Source organism: Myzus persicae, unplaced genomic scaffold, assembly GCF_001856785.1.
Source record: "Myzus persicae strain clone G006 unplaced genomic scaffold, MPER_G0061.0, whole genome shotgun sequence".
Taxonomy (NCBI): Eukaryota; Metazoa; Arthropoda; class Insecta; order Hemiptera; family Aphididae; genus Myzus; species Myzus persicae.
This window is the reverse complement of record NW_019102777.1, coordinates 300,737-315,936: the sequence shown is the minus strand read 5'-3', so window position 1 is coordinate 315,936 and position 15,200 is coordinate 300,737. Positions and strand designations below refer to the sequence as shown.

Sequence of the window (15,200 nt, the reverse complement as noted above, 5' to 3'; positions counted from 1 at the left end):
ATGTTCGTTATGTACAAAGCGCAATTAATCCATCTAGTATTCACTTATTCATTTCTGAACAAAGAATTTTAATAAAAATATGTACAACTTTTGTAGTGAATGCTCAGACTTTTTAATAAAACAAAAATATTAATTAAGCTAATACGTCAATACTCATTTGAAAATATGCTTAATCACGAACGTAAGATGATATATTAAAATTATATGAATCTAAATTCAAAAACTTAAAAAATTTACTAAAATATAAATAAATAAAGTACAATAAATTATGAAAACTCGGACATGTGCAGTATTGAATATTTCAATAAATAACAATTAAATTATTCAAAAAACTAAACAGTTCTGACTGATTATAAGGTTTAAATAGTAAAAAAAATGTATGTAAAAATAGCAATTTAAGATAATAATTATAAGGGCTGAAATTTAAAAGCATTGGTACGGCTTTTGCAGCATGTTTCTACAATTAATTTGGTTTTTAATATCGGAAAATCACATAATATTATTGATACGAATGATTGAATTGTTACTTGACATATTTTTGACTAGAAGTATATTGCATATTAATGAAAATGTTTACTCTAAACAAGAAAAGCGCATCTATTATGTTGTGTTTAAACGATATTAGTGTAAAAGGTTATGTTTCAATTTCATAAAACCAGTGATTTCTAATGAAACAATTTAAAAAAAATGTTTTAAAAATATCCTGGTTTTATTCAGAATCAAGACTTACAAAAATAATAATAAAATAATAATAATAATAATAATAATAATAATATTCGTTTGAAAACATTTTGAGTTTAAAATATCAACTAGTCACGGGTTATTGATGTTTAAATAACATTTTTATCTGTGTGCAATTCAGCGAAGTTAGTGAAGTTGTATTCCGCGAAATTTTCAAATTATTATATTATTCCTTTCATCTGAACTTGAATCGCTCGTTTATTAAACAAACTATTCGTCCACAGTATTCTATACTTATACACATAATAAATTTTTTTTAGAAAATTTCAATTTTATTTGTTTATTTGGAGGATTAAAATTATTTTTTCATCGAAATTTAGAAACCGTTTCAGGTAATGTATGCATTTAATTTTTTTTATTGACTCATTTGTATGTTGATACATGGAATTATGTTTTATCGTCAATAATGGTGGTGCGTAACCTAAGAGTTGTCAGGTTAGTAAGAGGTCTATTAAATTTTGCGGGTGGTGAAATATTTATCAATCACTTTTGGGGGCCACGGTACAAATAGCCAATAGGTCGCATGCTATTTCTATTATTCAAAGTAATTTTTATTTTTAATTTATAATTATTTCAATATTATATAATATACAGTTAAGTTCGACTTATTTGCAGGGATTAGTTCAACTAGCCTTAAAGTGTATATTATCCGCTAACCATATGATAAAGAAGCTATTTAAGAAGATTATGATTTATATCCTTATTAGGCACTTATTTTATCAATCATTACTACCAAGAATACGAAAACGTACTAATTATTTTAATAATCGTTTCGATAATATCATATTAACTATGATTTAATTTTAATGTAACCAAAAAAAAATGAAATGGGATTATTCTGCATATTTAGTGTCCAAGTTTCGATTAATGAACTAACGTTACCTAACTATTTTTATGCACTATGGCCACTATGTAAAAGTAAAATATAAAATAAAATTATTTTATGTTGTACAGTTTAATTTGTACGGTTGTGTATACCGTATATATACCTATATATTATTGTGCAAACGTCCATTCTTTGTCTAGTTGCCTTTTCGTCTGATTAAGAATGAAGAACAAGTAGTACTTCATAAATTTAACCGGGAGGCATAATTAGTTTAAAAAAAATCGCAACTGAGTTAAAACAGCTAAAAGGAAGAGTTAATAATATTCTTATTTCATATATTGTACAATAAATATTATTAATTAAAAAACGACGACCGGCCTTTGCATCTTTAATCTTTACCCCTTATATCAAATCAGTCGATATAGCGTTTATAAATACCACAAATCCCGTCAAAATAGTTTTCGTTTTCCTATTAAAATATTTTGAAATACTCAAACTTATCTATATAATATTCGACTATGTTAAAGAAAAAAAAATAATATACAAAATTATTAAACGCAGCATGACCTAAATTTGGTATTGTTGATATAATATGTATTATTTTTTTAAATTTAATTTATGACTCACTGGTACTATGTATATTATTTTCTGGTGACATTGAAAATAAATAAATATTTATTTTAATTTTAAAGAAGTATTTAAAATGTATTTTTACTAAGAATTAATATGCAAAAGTAAGTTACGTGTGAAGCTTTTGAGGGTAGAAGCCACCCATTAGTGACACTATCTATTTCTTTTTTTTTATAATTTGTTAATTTTCAAAACTAAAATAGTTTAATGGTCATTTATAGAAGATCGTTACACTATCTTCGCTTTAGCTGTCTTGCAGGATTTCCTGGGATGGAAAAGGTTGATAATATTTTATAAGAGGTTATAGAAAAGGTGATTTGTTACAAAACTTTTTAGAAAAATTTGGCTACATCGAATACTGCTGTTATTTTTAAGTCATTCGTGAGTGTAAGATTCAAAACAAAGGGAGGGGCATTAGTTATTTTTCTTAGGGAAATATATTGAGTAAAGTACGATTTTTTTGTATGTTTGGTTGTTATGAACTTTTCCCTGAATCTGGTAGGTTCAGATGAGTTTTGGAAAGGTTTTTTTATATCAGCAATTTGATTTTAAGGTTTGTGTGGTTATTTTTTTTTTTCAAATAAGTATAAATCACAAATTAAAAGAAAGCAAATTCGGGCGTAGGTACATACGGCTATAATATACAAGTCATGTTCCTTCGCGTCGTAATATTATTTGAGGTATACGGCCACGGTGCCGCGGAAACACGAAAAGTTATATTTTCCTACGAGAAATCAAGTTTGAGAATATTCACATTTAATATTATATTATAATTTTAAATTCGGGTACAACAATAATACGGTGGCATGTTCGAAAAGTTAGGAAACTCATTAACTATTTAACTCGTATTGAAATATGTTTCCAAACTTTTTAAATATATTATAACAAAATAATATTTTGATATTATCAAAATATCCGAACACACAAAATACGCCGGGCGTGTAATAATATTAAATTGAAAAGAATAATACACACTGTAGCAATAGGTACTATAGAGCGGTGTGTCATCAGAGTGAAAAAAAGAAGGAGAAAAAATGTCTGTTTATCTGTTATCATCGTATATTATTGTCTCTTTAATGATATACTCTGTGTCAACACTAAAGAAAATCACTATGACACAGGTATATACGTCGACGCCACCGCCACGACTGTATTCATTATCATATATCATTCACCGAACATCCAAATCCCTAGATATATTATCGCCGAGTCTGCAGCTGCAGCAGTATTACCTATACAGACGTTGTCGTCGCCGTGACCTTTTATCCTTTTATATATATATCTATTTATGGTTAATCCATTTTGCCTACCACCGACGCTACAATAACTACTCTGAAAAGATCTTTCCTCTTGTCGCGGTATAAATCACCTGTTGAGATATAAAATAATCGTCATCGTTAAGGTCGACCGACCCCGAAGTCCACGTGCGTCAACAAATTTTATGGTGCCTGCACCTTTTGTAATTTATTATTCTCTTACCAATCGCAGAAAAAAATATAAACTGATGATATACTAGGCTCTAGTAAATATATAGGGTATATGGTTACCTATTAAACTTAATCAGGATTCGAAGCTTTTTTTATGGGTGCGTTACTATTGCGTATGATACTATTGCGTATGGACCTTTTTCATTATTACGATTGCGTACATTCTACCTACCCAAACTTAGTGCAACATTGCCGTTGTTCAAAATTATAAAAATTTGTAAAATAACTTATTTTAGGAAATTATGGCTTATATTTGATACAATTTCATAAACGTTACTGTAACTATTATTCCCAGGCCAATACTTTTCGATAATTTATTAAAATACTATAAGATAAGATTAAATGCGGGTTATTATTTCGGATTTCCTGGCGTGTCGCACTTTAGCATCGTTATAATATTAAAACACGACCAACTTGTCATTCGATAAGCCTATATATTTTATATTGTTTTTAGTTGACTATAATAATATATTTTTTTTAATTGTATTATTATTTAAAATTTTGACCAGGGGCTGGTTATCGATACCAAAGTTTTTAATTTATAACTTATGATCTGTATTTTTATTATTTTTATCACGAAAAAAAGCCCAGAAAAAAAACTAAATATAAATGTGAATACGTGTACTCGTGCATACTATACTCCGAGTTAGTAATTACCGTGTGGCGTGTACCTACAACAAAATATAATATATTATAATTAAAATAATGTTATAAATTATTATCATGTGATATTTTTGTAAAAATATGAAGTATGTATAGTATATTATACGTAGCACTGATGTTTTTTGACTATAATTATTGAATAAATATAGTTCATATTAAATACCTAAGATGTTATACATAAGTATAACCCCTTATGTTTTTTGACTTATAACTTATATACACTATGTATTATGTACAGATGAGTTCATATCTATATTTAAATTTTTTTACAATTATAAGCTTTTTTTTATACATGTATAATTAATGGAGGCGGAAAAAAAGTCCACCGAAAAAAAGCCCCTAAAAAAATTGAATATAATAAACATAGCATAAACACATATACCTAATTAATAATGTAATTAAAAATTCATATATTATTATAGCTATTATAGGCATTTTTACATGTGGGACTCAATTAATAAGATATTTTTTTTACCTATTTGCTCAATGAAAAATTTCCAAAATAAATAATTTTATGTCTGAATATGGCTGATGTTTAATTATTATTTATATATAAAAAAAATTAAATATTTATATGAACTCTTCTATGCATAATATACAGCGTGAAGTTATATGTAAAAAACCATCAGGTGTATAAGTATAACATTTTAGGTATATCGTATATATATACTATATTTATACAAAACTTACACATGTTAATAATTTATGACATTATTTTCATTATAATATATCATATTTTGTTATAGGTAAGTTAAATACCAAATATCGTACATATTATTAAATTATAACCTATAAAATGAAAATAAAAAGCTGTTCGTTGGTAGAGTATCAATCGAGAACGGCTGGACTGATTTGATTAATTTTTTTTTTATAAATGTTCAAAATGTTCTGAATGAGGTTTAAACTGAAAAAAATTGGAAAAGTTGCTAAGAAAATTAAAAAATTCGGGAAAAACTGAGGCTTTTTTTCAATAGGATTTTTCTATAAATTTTTGTTTTTGTTTTTAAATGGTTACCAGGTTACGTATTATGATATAGTATTTTTGTTTATATAAATGAATGCCAGTTTTCACTGGTAACATATAATATAGTTATTGTAATTATGATTGGATTTAATAATTTTGATACTTGGACACAATATTTTTTACCTACATTGGTTTGTAGACTCATAAAACTACTGGACCGTATTCAATCAAATGTTATGTCAATAGATTCCTTGAGATTTGGAGGGTGGTCGTATATTATTTTTTTCACTTTTATAGATTGCTAAGATTATTGTTCAGTGCTTAAATATTGGTTACATATTATTAGGTATAATACTATTATAATTGAAAGAAATATGGTATATATATTTTTTAAATAACTTATTTTTGGCACTGTTAACATCAAGCGGGATAACTAGATAACTAGTAATACATGGAGTAGCAGCATCAACTGTTACACCTTACCTACACTATATTATATTATTAATTATTATACTACGAGTATTTAGTCACTTTTCGTGGTAGGCTGGAACAACCGATGTTCCATTTCCCCCCGAACAAAGGGTTAGTGCCTTCTGCGTGGTACATAAGAGGACATTTATTTGTGATTTTGTGACAACAATTTCGCGATTTATACGCCCATAAAGGATCGCTCCGAACTACTGTTTCCGACATCAGTGTCAGATTATTATCGGGAGTATTATGTGATCGACGCGAAACACCGACTTCTCTGCGTGGTCCGCCAACATTTAGACATTCATGATGTGCAGAGATAAAGCACGACAAACAATGATTATCTTACCTCGGGCGTGCAGACGTGATTCAGGCAGTAATAGTTGTCGTTGTCCGCGGAGTGACACCAAGTTCCTTCAGGGAAGTACGGATCGACCGGTAAGTTTGACACGTCCAACCTGGGCGTGTAGAACGACCCGGTGTCCTTGCGCCGGCAGAACACCGAACACCCCATCCACGGGCGGGCTGGAATAGTATAATAATAAATTATGCTTAAAATATAATATTATGTGAATAGAGTAGGTTTATTATTAAATAATAATTCAATATCACAAGAGACCGAGACGCCCGTATACAGAAAGGATTCAAATTGATAATGGTATTGTTACGATGATTTAATAATAATATTATATTTTGGCATTTCGCTTGAGATATAGTTTTTAATGATTTACATATTGTTGTAGTTGTAATAATAATAAAAATAAAAATGGAAATAATTATTGTGATCGGGTTTATAACGCTCCGTTAACAATATAATAATACTGGTATCTCTTATTTTATATTATAATATTTTACGAGAACTCCGAAAGCGAGAGTCGAACAGCAATAAACGTTTCTTTATAAATTCTGTGTGAATAAAACGAATTTAGCACCGTATAGTCATTGGATTTTTTTCCCGAACAATCCTTTGTGTAAAAATAAAAAATATATTAAGACTTATCAAGTGATCGTGTTTTTGAATATTTCATTATTATTTTCTTTAATAAAGAATAAAAACGGATACGTAAATACGTATCATAGTAATATCGCGTTAGTTGTACTCCTTATACTTAAAATGAAAATCTGACGAATATTGTTCGATGCTTGTGTACATTAAACTGAATTAAAGTCAATAAAATTGCCTATGATAAACATAATGTCGATTTTGCAGGAAACGTAAAATCCTTGGATTACGACCATGTCGGACCGAAATATAATTGATTATTTTGTTAGGCGGAGAAAATTGTTGAAAAGCATTTATATTTTAAGGAAATAAAAAAATGTTTTGTTTAAAATTCAATAAATGTAACTGTACCTAATAGTCTCTTATAAACTTATGTACTTGATTTGTATAACACTGAAGTTTGATACGTAACGAAACAGCTCATCAGTGGCCGATTTCCAACGACCTCTGGAATAGAAGGTTTGTCGAGAGAAGATTGATTCGTGAACCACTTAATGAGCTTTGTATTCGCGTCTACCTCATCATATTATTATAATCACGGAAAAGGTCTAACATTTTTTTTTCACTACAAATTTGATGATAATAATTGTTTACACCTCGTTCGGTGTTGCGTTCGCTATAATTTTGCAGTTGTTGTAGGAGTACGGATGTATATCGGGCGACGATAAATATAATAAAGATACCTACACCTTGATAACAAATGGTGTCGATTATTAGTTATAATATTGTATACTGATGAGTTTAAAGCGGTCCACGAACGACCTTTTTTTAGGAGCCCTGGAAAAGAGAAAATAGTAAATTTACCTTAATTTTCGACAAGATTATAAACAAACAAGGTCGGGCAAGTTAACTCATTTTTAACTCTGTAAATAAACCGAATAATATAGAAAAATGTAGATATTGGAATTCAAAGAAGTTTTTCTTTTTTTCTAACTTGTGAAAGTCACAACTTAAATAGATGAAAAAAGAAAAGTAACTTAGTTAAAAATCGATTAAATAATGTGTTTGGGCGAGATAACAATTTTTCATGGAAATATATTGTATTAAGTTGTATTGATAAACGTGATTTTGATAAATATTAAAATCTAGAAACAGATTCACAATTGAACTGCAGTCTACCTCTACAATGTTGTATTCATGACACATACAAAATTAGACATAATATAATGGTAATTTTTTTTATATGAAATAATTATTTATACAAAACAAAAAAAATACAAATATCTATGTCTAAATTAAGAAAACAGTTTAACTTAACGCTGCTATAAAATTGATTAACTGATAAGTATTCGCATATCATTGAAAAAAATTATTTATTTCGTTGAGTAAGAATAGTTAGTTACTTTAAATATAAAATTAATTCATTGTGTTAATTAGTTACTTTGTATTTTTTTAAATTAATATTATCTATTCAACTCGTTATAGATGATCAGCCTCGATTATAATATTTGATGATGTTTGCAATGTAATTCAATGTGACACTTCAATGGCCAGAGTCACCAACGAATATTATTATATTTTGTTAAGACAACGCACTTTATATGCGACGACAACGGTTCTAAATATTATCATCGTTACATCGTTATAGGATAATAACAAAAATACTACAACATTAAAATGTTTTACACAGAAATAATTTCAAACGCAGCCAGTTAAGCTCGCGTTACAAATTATACACACCCAATCGAACACAACAATCGTGTATTTGTTCAGTATATTAGCAAACACGCGAGCGCTTTTAAAATGTGTTTTAAAAAATGCGACTGCGATGTAAGTAGTAACTTACTTATAATGTTACTTCTTTTAGAAAAAATTAGACGAGAACTAAATAATGTTAAGCGTACAAAAAACAATACTGTGTACTTAATACGTCTTTTTTAAGACTAAGTAAATATTGTTTACAATTTGTGCATCTTTCAAAGTTTAAACTTATACACGGCAATACGCGTGTTGTCACATCATAATAATATGAAACAATCAGAATCTCATTTTCATAAAACAACAATCGTAAGACTTAAAGAAATAATCACACATTTGTTTCGACCGTATCAATATATTAAGTAATCAATACTCATTCTAACCTATCAACAAATTGAACCTTTCTCCAAACTCACCGATAAATGGAACACACGGATCTGAGAAATTAATTAACATCGAGCAAACAAGGATAGGCATTTATACATTATTATATATAATACATCTATACATCTAAGGCGGTATCACCTGCAAGTCCTAGTACTACTGTGACTATACTAATTATACACTAATTATATACTAATTATTTATATAGGTACTAATTTTTTTTTTACTATCCGTTTTTGGAGTGAAACCGTCGTTTTGTTCTGCTGGATTGTTCATCGAAATCGTGTTAATTTAAAGTAGCGCGCATGCATTACGCAAATACATAATATTTGAAATTCGAGAACCACTAACTACATTGATTGCACTAACCATCTTCGTGAGGCGCCTGCAGACCCGAGTACTCCTTGTCCAACGCCGGCAGTATGGATGCCAACTCCTTGCACTTGGCCGTCGCGTATTCCGCGGCAGATATCTTTTTGGATTTGTGGCACGTCTAAGAGACACAAGACGAATTATTGTTAATATAAATCCATCACTAATAAATTCATTACGATCACGTCGTGGTTTGTAATGAATCAAAAAATGGTTTGAACCAGTGATTCTCAAGTTGTTCAAAGTGAAGACACCAAAATTAGGTACCTATTAAATTATACCACTACAAACATTTCGCTTAAATAGGTACCTAAATCGTGCGTAAGTTAACTTAAAAAATAAGTGGTTTAAATCGTGTGTTTAGGCGACCCTCATAAATAATTAAATAGTCAGCCAGACCCAGGTCGAGAATCGCTAGTATGGACTAGAATATTAATATTGGTATATAATATTATAATACACCTTGTCGTCTTTGCAGAGAACGGCTTCGTGTCTGGGCCCCTCGCATCCCTCGTTCGTGTTTATCGGTTTCGGATTGTTGCACGTTCTCGTCCTAGATCTGAAACCTATAAACAAACGTGGTACGTCGTCGGGGCGGCGCATTGTTGTTACGAAGCGATGAATAAAAGTGTGGAAAAATAAATAAACAAAAAAAAACCCACATACCTTTTGACTTATGTATACACCCCGACGTACACTCGTGCACCTTCCACAGACTCCATCCACCTTTTATGATCTTTTTGGGTTTTTTTGGTTTGCCTTTAACGCATTTTCCCGCCTCGCACCACTGCGTTTGAAAAAAAATCGACAACAATAGGTTCAATCCCGGGTAACCCGTAAAAAGCTTTTTCAATTTAGAGTGGATTAAAAAAAAAAATGTTCGCGTCAAATCGGTTGATCGAATTAAGCCAAACCATATATATCATTATATGTACAACAACCTATATTTTCTTTTCTGGCCACACTACGCGTAATATAACATATAGGTATGCTTCGTCATTTGCAAAAAAAAACATGTCCGTACGACGTCAATACTACGAACCGTGCTGTATCTATATTACTAGATCAATCGATCTATACAGATACAAATTAAGTAAAATTACCTACATAATCTTATTTTTGTTTCTCATTTTATAAAATATTTTATATTGTGTTCTAGAAAAAAATACTATTGGTCACAACTATTATAGTTTTTAGGGCTCGAGACTATTTGTATACAATCAAATAATATGATCAAATAAGACGCATACAAAATATTTCCTCACCAACTTAATTATAAGTATTCAAAAAATCGAACCAAGCAATCTCAAAAATTGTGAATCTCCATAAACTCCAAATAATGAAAAAATAGGTTCTCCCCTAAAACTTTAAATGTTTTTCTCTTATATTATAAAATAAAATAATAGATATTTTCGCATTAGATTTTTCTTACGATCACAAAAGCTAATTTAAGTGACTGTGTTGACTCACATTATGAAATATAAACAACAAAAAAGCAAAAAAAATCCACCAAAATAAGCAAAACTAAGCACTTTCAAATTTTTCGTAGTAATATGACATACATTTTCATAGCACTCTGCTAGATTTTATGTCAAAACAAAAAATAAGCAAATGCTTTAAGTCGCAAACCCTAGTAGAAAATGATTACACTCTTTCTAAAAAAAATAAAAATGTTAATATAAATATTTTTTTTATAGCTGACAATATAATATAATAAAAAAGTTAATATATTATGTGCAATATAATATTGCGTATATTATATACAGCAATAGTTGTTTTTTTTTTATGGCAGTATATTGTAGGTATAACAATAATTCTACATTCAGGAATTTTATTTATACGTTTTGTTATAATATGGTATAAAATGACAAAATAATAATTTTCTGACATATTTTATACAAATTTAAGAAATACGAGTAATATAAACAAGGCACATGGTCGTGCTTTGTAGTTTGATTTCATTATATTCGTTTAATATTAATTGTATAAAAAATGTAACACTGTAAACATTTTTTTACTAAATTCTCTGCCTACTCTTAATTCTTGCTATTAGGACTTAACGTCTTCAGTAAGTCTGTGACGTATGTGAAGGTTGACCAGGAGAGTTAAAGCGATTAGTTTTTTTTTTAAAATCAACTCTATATAGTAATTCTACTTTTTAACATCAATAAACATCTGTTTTCAATATAATATCTAATGCTAATCTGACAATTATTGTATTACTATAATTTTACAAAAAAAAAAATGTCTATATCGTCTCACTGAATACGTTACTGGCTGTAAGTAATAACCGTATCGGACTTATTTTTGCGCGACGAGGACTATTTTGTTCTAACATGCACAACGATGAGTGTTTCACCTATAATTACCATTTACCAGCACTGTTTTACGGCGTCTGGAAAGCAGAGCGAGAGAGAGAGAGAGAGAGAGAGAGAAACATTTAAAATGACATATTACCACGCGCCGTGTATAAATATGAACAATAATATAATATAAATATAAATATAATTATGCGTATAATTACCGAGCTGGGTCCGCACGTGGTTCCTTCTAATGCTGGCCCAGCAAAATAATATCCAGGTCGGTTTGGCGTTTCACATTGCAAATTTTCACATATATCCTACAAAAAATATAAAATTAACCTCGGGGCGTTCAAAATATTATTGTCAATTTTATCAAGATAAATATGCGTATCTCCGATACCTATCTCGGTGCATCTAAATATTGTTTCTAGAATTATATACATACAATATACATACTATGGTTAATCACTAATCCATTAATTCGTGAATTATAATATTGTGTATTATAACGATCCAAATAGCGGTGTTCGTATTTTTCCAGTAAAAATGTATTCGATTTGACATGACCAAAATGTTGTATAATGTATATGCAACGTTTTGAAAGAATCGGTAGGTTTAATACTAGTACATAATTTATAATATATTCAGAGAGCGATTTGATAGGTCCACTTTTGTTTTACTAGATATTTTTTCATCGGTTTGTGTAAACTTTTGTCGTAAGATTTTCGTTACGGTTTTATTTTTTATTTGAAAGGGCATAACACATTTTTTATTCAGGAGCAAACCGTTTTTCACAACAATTGTTATTATTATCGGTTGTTGGACCGCCAATAATATGTAGTATAATATTTATCAAAGTTTTAAACTTCAGACGAGCCACCAAGTGAATAGTATAGTATAGTGCATAAAAAATGCAAGGGACATTCCCAGCAGGTACAGCCATTAAAATGTGTGTACTTATTTACTCTTCATTTCTAAAGCTTTAAATGCTTGTACATAATAAGGGTAGGTATTATTATATACACTTGCAATGTTAAATGTTTTTTATCGACATTTTATAAAGACATTGTGTTTTAGAAAATTAAAATTAAAAAAAAAACAACCGAGACCATTAGACGGAGTTGAAAACCTAAATTAAATTTCATAAAGTTCAAACAACGCGTTTAAACGGTTAATAACGTCAAAAAACATCAACAAAAGTACATACAAACTCGTGCACGAATATGGGTTTGTAGAAAGTATACTCTCCGACTGAATTTTTGCGGGGAAATCGCAGAACAACATAATAACGGCGCAGGAAAACACAATCAAAGTAATACTATAGAGTAGTAATGACGAAAAAAAATCGCCCGTAAATGAAAAGTTACTGCAGACGTCGTTCAACAATACAATCGAGCTTTTTATGGAATGACCTAACGTGTAGGTTAAACGGAAAAACGCGGTACGCCAAGGATATTATATAGGTAGGTATAAGATGCCTGCAAAGTGCATCGTCCGCATCGCGCCAAGGAGCGGAAACGGTTTCTTCGAAAAGGTACTCAACAAACTTTATGTCAATTACTGTACTGTTCTGCCAACAGTTTGTCCGCATAATATGATCGACGCTGAAATGGAAATACAAAATTCAGCTGTTGCTACTACAACCGAGATAAACATGTGTCAGACCTCGTAATTATATACTTATTTTTGGCTTTTAGTGAAATGAATAGAACCCAATATCTTATATATAGCTACTAAAATATGACATAATATTCCATTCGTCATTTTAGGGCTCGGTGTCGAGGATCAAACGAATGATGGCGTATATATGCGATGATGGTGTATAGCAACTGCAGGGGTCACCTACCTATGACTGCCATCAGAGAACTAACTTTGTGTTTTTCACAGAAGGCAGATTTATTTTTATTTGATGACAAATTAATTGAGATTTTTATTAATTTTAATTGTATTATTTGATTTCGGCCTCATATTATTTGAACACCCATATTAATGTACATTGCATTTTTAGGTCTCGAAAACGACGAAAACTTCCTAACTTCCGAAACTGGCCAAAATAATAATTGTCGATCACTACAGGTGTATAGCATGTGATATACTTAACAATACTTGACATTCAATCCAATACGTTTACAACCATTTGGGATTTTAACTGATGATTCTATTGATTTAACATGTTTAGTTTTTATACAACTAAGAAAAGTACCATTAAATATTGTACACACGTAGGTCCTCACAAGGATTTTGGAAAGGGCCAAATATTATTTTTGAAAATTACTTAAGCGCCTCATATATTTTTTTTTATTGAATATAACGTATAATACGCAATGATATTTATCAGTTCGAAACAAATAATTTACATACCCTAAAAAACAAACCATACGAATCATTAGAATTATTAGTTTAATAAGAAAAACATATTAGTGTATGCCTAAAAACTGTATTCAGTTATCATTTGATGTTACTTTGAAGCTGATCGCTGGAACCTCTCTGTTTCTCTCAAAATATAATAGAACTAAAAAAATAAGAATTTTTATTTTGTCATACAGTAAAATAAACAGTTTAATTTTAGTGTGGGCTGCGAAGTGTGTATCACTGATGATATGATGATGTAGACTGGCAAAAACTTGAGCGCAGCTCTTATTTTTTACAATCTAGTAACTGTGTACATTAAAAAATACGTGGTGAAAACCCCCACCCAGTCCTATTCGTATATTAATTCACGTAGTATCGCCGTGCATCACAATATAACCTCGTTTAATATAAAACCGGATGATACGGACCCTCTTGCTTAGTCTAGATATAGAAAAAATAAATGTAAACAAACCCTCTATACCCGTTCAAGGCTTCATGTGACGCCTGGATAGGGTAAAAATGCATACGTATTACATTTTATGTTACGATGGCATTATCATAGGTAAACATAAAACAACAATAAACACTATACATATTTTATTATATACAAACGAAACGAGTTATAAGAGTTATAATGTAAACAAATTCGCAAAAAAAATTGATATAACCACAATTATGAATGTATTAAGACGTATGCCAAATGAAGTGTTACGCTTTCAATGGTCATCATATTACTAATATTATATGCCAATATGCCATCTTTAGAACAATTATCTGTTCTACACATAATTCAATAATATTATCGTTGATTGTGTATGCGATAGATGTATAATTAATTCATTTTATCCTCAACCTCCTAAAACAGAGGTCGATAATAGGCGGGTTACTTCCACATCCGGACCACGAAGATTGAATAATTGGACCACCAAAAATATTTTATTTGAACGATGATTTTTTTCTTAATTGTCTCTTTGTAAACCCAAAATAACTAAATAACTCAAGGAATGAAAAAAATGTTCTGAACCCCGACATATTTTTTTTCAAATCATCCGGACCGAGGGGCTTCTTCATTTAGGAACTACAAACTGTCTAACCCTACCATAAGGGGTATCGACCAAATACAGCAAAATATATAATGTTTATTTATTTGAACAGATAGATACCAATTAGTAATATTATTGTATTAAAAATTTGAAACACTTTGATAGTAATAGAAATAATTTGTACCTACATGATTAAATTTTTGTTTTGAAAACAGATCTTTGTATTGTTGTGTAAGTATTTTTTTTTAAAGCTTAACTAATTC

At 29.7% G+C, this 15,200-nt stretch overlaps 1 protein-coding gene across 2 annotated transcripts in view; it reads right to left on the bottom strand.

The window, feature by feature from the left end:
• LOC111033107 (A disintegrin and metalloproteinase with thrombospondin motifs adt-1-like) overlaps nt 1-15,200 on the bottom strand; it is a 53,807-nt gene that overhangs the window by 6,312 nt on the left and 32,295 nt on the right. For both annotated transcript variants that reach the window (XM_022313701.1, XM_022313702.1), the window contains exons 12-16: nt 11,764-11,859; nt 9,906-10,026; nt 9,702-9,805; nt 9,237-9,360; nt 6,132-6,307 (exon numbers count right to left, since the gene is read on the bottom strand). In XM_022313701.1, the coding sequence (XP_022169393.1) occupies nt 6,132-6,307; nt 9,237-9,360; nt 9,702-9,805; nt 9,906-10,026; nt 11,764-11,859 (621 nt within the window). The remainder of the gene's footprint in view (nt 1-6,131; nt 6,308-9,236; nt 9,361-9,701; nt 9,806-9,905; nt 10,027-11,763; nt 11,860-15,200) is intronic.